Raw genomic sequence first — 8,861 nt, 5'->3', positions numbered from 1 at the left:
GGAGGCTGCAATCTCCTCCCTGAATCGCGCACAGCGCTGCAGATCCCACTACTCCAACACGCGGGCCGAATGCAGGTGAGGGAAGGCACGGACTCTGCGGCTGGGAATCCAAACTTGGGCGCCGCGCGGTGCGCACGGCTCGGCTCCAGCCCCCGCGGGCGAACGGCTGCTGCGGTTTCTTTCAGGCGGCGGCTTCGTGACTAATGACCTTGCGCAGAGTTGTTAAGAAAAAGAGAGAAACCCGAGCTCTCCTCCCGGGTGAGGAGCGAGCGACTCCGGGCGTCTCTGAAGATGGCTCGGGCTGCTCTTTGGCGCGCCGGGGGCACCGGGTCGCGGGCCGACGAGCTGTGACGCGAGGCGTCTTCGCTGCACCTTGCCCGGAGCGACCTGCCGTGGAATTTTTCATTCAAGATACGCCGAGTGGCTTCCCCGCTGCTTAAGAGGAGTCGGAGTTGAGACCGGGCTTGTCGTCGCTGGCCCCGGAGCCTCGTTGCAAGACGCGGCTCACGGTTGTCTGGACCTCCGGAGCCTGGACTGAGAGACTGGGTCTGGAGTGAGTGGCTGCACCGGGAATCGGACTTTAACTCGAGTAGCCCGGCTGACAGGCGGGGAAGGCTGCAGGTTTGCTCCTCTCGGCTCGCACGCTGCACAGCCCGCTCCCCGAAGCGGTTCCGGGCCCCTTCCCGGGGCTCGGGGGGCTGCTGCGTCTCAGGATCTTCCCGCCTCGGGGATGACTTTGTGTGTGTGTGTGTGGGACCACAGCCCGTGGCGCTCAGTGTCCCGTGAACTGTAAGTAGTGGCGAGTGAACGGTGGCTGGCGAGCGGGCGATTAGCACCCGTTGCATGAATTATGAAACAATAACTTTCGGAAGAAGCAGGAGGAGGAGAAAAAAAAGAGAGAGAAGCATCCGTAGCCGCCACTACCACCGCCACCACCAGCAGCACCAGCAGCCTCCAAATCGGCCGACTCCACACGCTACTCTGGCCCCCTCCCTCCTTCCCTCCCTCCCTCCCCTCCCTCTCGTTTCTTCCTTTCCCGGAGAGGAGGACCGAGGGGAGGGCAGGCGGCCAGCCCCGGAGGAGGGGGGGTGCCGTGCCGAGGGGGCCTGTGGTCAGAAGGAGCAGTAGCAGCAGCAGCAAGAGAAGATGCTGAGGATGCGGACCACGGGATGGGCGCGCGGCTGGTGCTCGGGCTGCTGCCTCCTCCTCCTGCCGCTCTGCCTCAGCCTGGCCGCCGCCAAGCAACTGCTCCGGTACCGGCTGGCGGAGGAGGGCCCCGCCGACGTGCGGATCGGCAACGTGGCCTCGGACCTGGGCATCGTGACCGGCTCTGGCGAGGTGACTTTCAGCCTGGAGTCTGGCTCCGAGTACCTGAAGATTGACAACCTCACGGGCGAGCTGAGCACCAGCGAGCGGCGCATCGACCGGGAGAAGCTGCCCCAGTGTCAGATGATCTTCGACGAGAACGAGTGTTTCCTGGACTTCGAGGTGTCGGTGATAGGGCCCTCGCAGAGCTGGGTGGACCTGTTCGAGGGTCGGGTCATCGTGCTGGACATCAACGACAACACGCCCACCTTCCCGTCCCCGGTGCTCACGCTCACGGTGGAGGAGAACAGGCCTGTAGGGACGCTCTACCTGCTGCCCACGGCCACCGACCGTGACTTCGGACGCAATGGCATCGAGCGCTACGAGCTGCTCCAGGAGCCCGGGGGTGGCGGCGGCGGCGGCGGGGAAGGAAGGCGTTCGGGGCCGGCGGACAGCGCCCCCTACCCAGGGGGCGGCGGGAACGGCGCGAGCGGCGGCGGCGCTGGCGGCGGCTCTGCGGGCTCCAAGCGGCGGCTGGAGGCGCCCGAGGGCGGCGGCGGGACGGGTCCCGGGGGCCGGAGCAGTGTGTTTGAGCTGCAGGTGGCCGACACCCCAGACGGCGAGAAACAGCCGCAGCTGATAGTGAAGGGGGCGCTGGACCGCGAGCAGCGGGACTCCTACGAGCTGACCCTCCGAGTGCGCGACGGGGGCGACCCACCTCGCTCCTCGCAGGCCATCCTGAGGGTGCTCATCACCGACGTGAACGACAACAGCCCCCGCTTCGAGAAGAGCGTGTACGAGGCAGACCTGGCTGAGAACAGCGCCCCGGGCACCCCCATCCTGCAGCTGCGCGCCGCCGATTTGGACGTGGGGGTCAACGGACAGATCGAGTACGTATTCGGGGCCGCCACGGAGTCGGTGAGGAGGCTGCTGCGCCTGGATGAAACGTCGGGCTGGCTCAGCGTCCTGCACCGGATTGACCGCGAGGAAGTGAATCAGCTGCGATTCACAGTCATGGCCCGTGACCGCGGGCAGCCCCCCAAGACCGACAAGGCCACCGTGGTCCTCAACATCAAAGACGAGAACGACAACGTCCCTTCCATCGAGATCCGCAAGATAGGGCGCATCCCACTTAAGGACGGGGTGGCCAACGTGGCCGAGGACGTCCTGGTGGACACCCCAATCGCCCTGGTGCAGGTGTCCGACCGAGACCAAGGCGAGAACGGGGTAGTCACCTGCACTGTAGTGGGCGATGTGCCTTTCCAGCTGAAGCCAGCCAGCGACACGGAGGGCGACCAGAACAAGAAAAAGTACTTCCTGCACACGTCGGCCCCGCTGGACTATGAGACCACCCGGGAATTCAACGTGGTCATAGTAGCCGTGGACTCCGGCAGTCCCAGCCTCTCCAGCAACAATTCCTTGGTGGTCAAGGTGGGAGACACGAACGACAACCCTCCGGTCTTTGGTCAGTCTGTGGTTGAGGTTTACTTTCCAGAGAACAACGTTCCTGGTCAGAGGGTAGCCACGGTGCTGGCCACAGATGCTGACAGTGGGAAGAATGCAGAGATTGCCTACTCTCTGGACTCCTCGGTGATGGGGACGTTTGCCATTGATCCCGATTCTGGGGACATCCTGGTCAATACAGTACTGGACCGGGAGCAGACTGACAGGTATGAGTTTAAAGTTAATGCCAAAGACAAAGGCATCCCCGTGCTGCAGGGCAGTACCACGGTGATTGTACAGGTTGCTGATAAAAATGACAACGACCCTAAGTTTATGCAGGATGTCTTCACCTTTTACGTGAAGGAAAACTTGCAACCCAACAGCCCTGTGGGCATGGTCACCGTGATGGATGCTGACAAGGGGCGGAATGCAGAAATGAGCCTGTACATAGAGGAGAACAGTAACATTTTTTCTATTGAAAACGACACGGGGACCATTTACTCCACAATGTCTTTCGACAGGGAGCATCAGACTACATACACTTTCAGAGTGAAGGCTGTGGACGGGGGCGACCCTCCCAGGTCGGCCACAGCCACGGTCTCCCTCTTTGTGATGGATGAAAATGACAATGCTCCCACAGTTACCCTTCCCAGAAACATTTCCTACACGTTGCTGCCACCTTCAAGTAATGTCAGGACGGTTGTAGCCACGGTGTTGGCAACAGACAGTGATGATGGCATCAATGCAGACTTGAACTACAGCATTGTGGGAGGGAACCCTTTCAAGCTGTTCGAGATTGACCCTTCCAGTGGCGTGGTTTCTTTAGTAGGAAAACTCACCCAAAAGCATTATGGCTTGCATAGGCTGGTTGTGCAAGTGAATGACAGTGGTCAACCTTCCCAGTCCACGACGACTTTGGTGCATGTGTTTGTCAATGAAAGCGTTTCCAACGCAACTGTGATCGACTCTCAGATAGTCAGAAGTTTGCACACCCCACTCACCCAGGATATAGCCGGAGACCCAAGCTATGAAATTAGCAAACAGAGACTCAGTATTGTCATTGGGGTGGTTGCTGGCATTATGACAGTGATTCTGATCATTTTAATTGTCATGATGGCGAGATACTGCAGGTCCAAAAGTAAAAATGGCTACGAAGCCGGCAAAAAAGACCATGAAGACTTCTTTACACCCCAGCAGCATGACAAGTCTAAGAAGCCTAAAAAGGACAAGAAAAACAAAAAATCCAAGCAGCCACTCTACAGCAGTATTGTCACTGTCGAAGCCTCCAAACCAAATGGACAAAGGTACGACAGTGTCAACGAGAAGCTGTCAGACAGCCCAAGCATGGGCCGGTACAGATCTGTTAACGGTGGGCCTGGTAGCCCCGACCTGGCAAGGCATTACAAATCCAGTTCCCCGTTGCCTACTGTTCAGCTGCACCCCCAGTCTCCAACTGCAGGGAAAAAACATCAGGCTGTACAAGATCTACCACCAGCCAACACATTTGTGGGAGCAGGAGACAACATTTCAATTGGATCAGATCACTGCTCCGAGTACAGCTGTCAAACCAGTAACAAGTACAGCAAACAGGTAAGGTGTACCCCAGATACATTCACATATCCCATCTAGGAGGCCCGATCACTTGGAAACAGAGCAGCTTCTGCGAGGTTGTGTCTTCCCTTAATGACAGTCCTCTGGTTTTGAACCCAGGAGTTTAATGTTCATCTATATGCCATTCATGTACCAGAGGCCCTTATAGGACAGATGTGTGCTCCCTGTTAGTTTGCAAGCTTGACCTTAGGTTCATAAGGCCTGAGGGACCTGGAGTGTTTTGTGCCTCTCTGTGCACTTGGCAGCCTTGGCTCACTCATATTCTATGTTTACAGGGTAAATGTGTATGTATATCATATTGGGAGAGTCCTGGGTGAAAATGTTCTAGAGTAACTCCTGGTGGCCGTGCTAATTGGGCAATGAAAGTTTTAAGTGTCTCATGAATCATGCAGGGTTTTTAACCAGTCAGCAGACAGTGATTCATAGAAATGAAGAGCCAAGTCAAAAATCTGGAAACCCTGACACACTGACTTGATGTGATTAAAACCATGGCTTAAAAGTACCCAGTGATAAGCAAGTGTCATTCATAGTTGCATCTTTAAATTCTTTGTATCTGTAACAACCTGTATTTATAATGAATAGGCTCCTATGCCGATAGGAACTCAGCACTTGAGTTCTTCATAGTGAATATCCCAAAGCTTATGAACAAAATTAGTTTGTACTGAGTGCCATATATTTGTGGGTGTTTTGGGGGATACACTAGAAATGCAAAGGTTATGTCTGTTACTTTGTGTGCTATTTGATATAGCTATTTCCAGGCATGATTTGGAAACAGTAATATAGATAGATAGATAGATAGATAGATAGATAGATAGATAGATAGATAGATAGATAGATGGAGAGATGGGAATTTCTGAACATACCAGTTCATTTTTTGCTTTGCTTGTGCAGTGTGTTTTATGAAGAACTCCACTTTCTATGCCCACAAAAGTTTGACACACAGCAAATAAAACCTTTGGAAGCTGCTCAGGTGCTGCCAAAAACCCTGCTAAGAATGCATCTCATGTTTTTTATGGCCAAAAAGTCCCCTTAAGAAGTACATTGATAACCTGTTAGAGGATCCCCAGTACCAGTCTTCCGGTCTTTATTATTCATGTTACAATAACCTGGTGGTTTTCCTACTAGATATGTTTTGCATGTAGAATGCTTCCTCTGAGAAGAATTAAGGCGAAGGGGAAAGTTGTCATATTGTTTCATCCAATGTTATGGAGAGCAGTATTAATTTCCCATAGCTTTCATCCTTATTAAAATATTTCTACATGTGCAATTTTACTTTGGAGAGGAAGAAGCAGAAAGCAATAACGAATATAGGTTTGAACTACTACATATGAAATCACTTTTGAAAATAGGTCTTGGAGTGCATGTGAGCTTGCGTTATTTATTTATTTGAAATCACAGTTTGATATTGTGGAGAGTTTGTGTACATCTGTTGTGTTATTGCTTACCTGGAGTTAAAAGCAGGTGTGTTTTGGCCTGGTGTTTAATGCCTTCATCTGTTTTGTAAATAAGGATGGATACTCTAACGAAAATGTAGCACTTTTTTTTTTTTTCTTTTTTTAAGTATTGTTTACATACAAGTACAACTAAACTGAAGTCTGGTAACTTCCCTAGAAAAGGACAACACTAGTGATTTTGTGCTATGGTCAAGTGGTATTTGTATTCTAAGTCGGTTAATTGTATGCCTTTGAATGGATACATAAGGTGGAAAACTTAGGCAAAGACCACATGAAGTCTGCCTTGTAACTTAGCTCTCTGTTCTTGAATTTAAAAAAAAAAAAAAATCTAAGGTTAAGACAGTTGGCATGCTGTTTTGAAAAGCAAAGTGATATGCTCATAAATTAACTAATGTATGGTATTTGTCTTTTAATTCAATCATCAAGTCCATTTACCAAAAAAGAAAAGCCACAAAGTGAGTGTAATGAAGCACTCAGCTTGCCAAAGGTGACTTTGGAAAACTTGCATGCCATTAGGTATTCCAAAGATGTATAAAGTTTTAACCACAAGTAAATAGCTGACCTGCAATAAAATAAAAGCAAATGAAACACCCCCCATGTAATTAGTAATCCTAATTGATACGCTTCATCTGTTCAGTATTGCTGTCAGGAGACCAGAGATTCATTTCAAAGTTACGTTGTACCACCTGACATGAAGCATTCAGCTTGGTCCAGATTCTTGGTTGTATCACTGTGTAGCTACTTTTCCAGTTTTACTCCCAAAAGATTTAGTCTTCACAGAACTAGGACATGTTTTGTTTTATTAAACTTCAATTTTTAAATACACGGAGGATTTTGCTGTTTTCCTCCCTCGACAAATGAATTTAGCTAAAAGTTGAGACTTTTATTCTTTCAATTTAGTAGATATAAGACTTTTTTTTTTTTTTTTTTTTTTTTTTTTGCTATTCCTTAGGGAACAGTTTAAAATGTGAGATTTCACATGCCACAGTGCCTTCATTATATTTATTTCTCTGAACTGTCTTATCATACTCCTCTGTGTTGATAAAGTGGAAATGGTATTTCAGAGTTTTGGAAGTGTGTCTCTTAAGTGATATTATAGGGCGTGCAGTGTAATAAGCCTAGGGTTCCCTAAAAAAGCTTGTAAATAATGCTTACACTCCTTCCCCTCCCCCATTTTTTTGTTGTTGGTTGGTTTCCCAGGCTCTAGGGACATCCTCTTCAAGCACCCCTTGATACTTTGACAAACTGTAGAGGGGGTGGACATCATTTTTCAGATTCACACATTGAAATGCAGAGGATGGGACCTATGGGACCTGGGTTTTCATAGTTCAGACTTTTGCAATGCAAATGAAAGCCTGGGGCACCCGACACCAACACCTCATGTTTACTTAAGCAAAGTGAAGCTCATCCACACCACTTCTGAGATTGTCCCCCTGACATTTAGTTCTCCAGTTGCTTAGCAAACTTGATGTTTGTTTTTAGTCCTGTGGCCTAAAAGGACAACTGTATATTGAATTTATAGAGAAAAGGAAAATGCATGCTAAACAACTTCAACAAAATGGCAAAAATTAATGAATTACAGATGTAGAGTTAGCCCTTCTCTTGCTATCCTAAACTCCTATTGAGTTTGTCACTTGGTGTGTTGTTTTTTAACATAATGAACAACTGAACTTACAGAAAAGTTGACTGTGATATTGGAAGCAAATGGGTAGTTTCCCATTATTATCAGAGTGCTACATTTTATGAAAATTAACCATTAACTTGCTTGTGTAGCAGCACATATATTTTAGCAGTAACATGTCTGCAAAGTGATGTCACCTCCCCTCAGCTTCCTGTTTAATTATCCAGGACAAAATGTCTGCAAGATGGTTCACCTACCTGGCTATAGCCAGGAACTCTGTCTTGAAGCTCAGAGAATCTGCCTATATTTCTCTTGGCAGAGGCCAGATAACTACTAGGAGAGGGACATTAACAAAACAACATCACCTGGATCTTTAGTGAGTGAGGAATATAGAAAACTTATCTCCAGTTATGTGGTCTATGGCTGATGTGCAACTTTAGAGGAAAGTTTAATAGGAAGTTTAAAAGTTTTATAGGAATGATTAATGATAGGAATAGGGAAAGTATCCACAATCTATCACAAGATTTCTTTCTGTTTACACTCAAAGCACATACGTCAATAACTTACTATTTGTGTTAATGTCCATTCACTCATGTGTTCACCATACTTCATTGTTAAACTTACCAAAAGAGAAATAAAAGCACGCGAGTCCACAGCCTACTGCCTGTACCTGAAATCATGAGAATTATCACATTTTAGGATGAAAAAATACTACCTCACCATTTCTCCCAATTTATAGGGGGAAAAAAAAAAGACCCAGCTTGAAAAATTAATCTGATTGGGGTCACAAAATTATTAGAGATATCTCGTAGACCAGGGGTCTCTCATTAACCATTACATTTTTAGAGGGAAAAACACCGCTGAATCATAGTGAGTTTCTGTGTAGAATGCAGTAGTGTCATTAATCTGTTTAAATTTACTTATGTCCTTGCTAATATATTTGGCCATATTAGGCCTCTTTACAGTAGAGGATGACTCTGCCCTGAGCCCCAGGTCTGAAGTGTAAAACTATCAGTGAATTTGTAATTCAGAGCTTACTGATTTTAACAAGAATTCATAATTCCTCCTGTGCAAGGAAGCAATTGATGTTGTACATTAAACAAAATTAATGTGTCTTTGCTTAGGATAGGCTCAGAAAGACAACTGATAGCATTTTAAGTTTAGCACAATCTTAACAACACCCGTAAGTTCTTGTCTTCATTACCATTTAGCATATCTTCACTAGAAAGGCATTCTATTTGGAAAAAAAATATATTCTCAGTATTGTACATGACACATTCTATATATTCTCACTGAAGTAATTGCTTAATTTTCTCATCAATAGTGAGAACCCCTTTCTAGGTTCCTTTATGTTGTATTATGCATCCTAAACATACAATGCCACTCTGTTTTGAGTTCCCTCCCAGTTTTTTTTTTCTAGCAAGTTT

The 8,861-nt window shown here is 47.9% G+C and overlaps 1 protein-coding gene across 10 annotated transcripts in view; it reads left to right on the top strand.

The window, feature by feature from the left end:
- The first annotated feature begins 935 nt into the window (after positions 1–935).
- Positions 936–8,861, top strand: part of Pcdh7 (protocadherin 7) — a 407,806-nt gene continuing 399,880 nt past the window's right edge. For all 10 annotated transcript variants that reach the window (XM_051174103.1, XM_051174101.1, XM_051174100.1 and 7 more), the window contains exon 1: positions 936–4,338. In XM_051174103.1, the coding sequence (XP_051030060.1) occupies positions 1,147–4,338 (3,192 nt within the window). In that variant the 5' untranslated portion in view covers positions 936–1,146. The remainder of the gene's footprint in view (positions 4,339–8,861) is intronic.

This window comes from Phodopus roborovskii, unplaced genomic scaffold (assembly GCF_943737965.1).
Source record: "Phodopus roborovskii unplaced genomic scaffold, PHOROB, whole genome shotgun sequence".
Classification (NCBI taxonomy): domain Eukaryota; kingdom Metazoa; phylum Chordata; class Mammalia; order Rodentia; family Cricetidae; genus Phodopus; species Phodopus roborovskii.
Note: the sequence above shows the minus strand (reverse complement) of the source record. Positions and strands in the feature narration are given on the sequence as shown.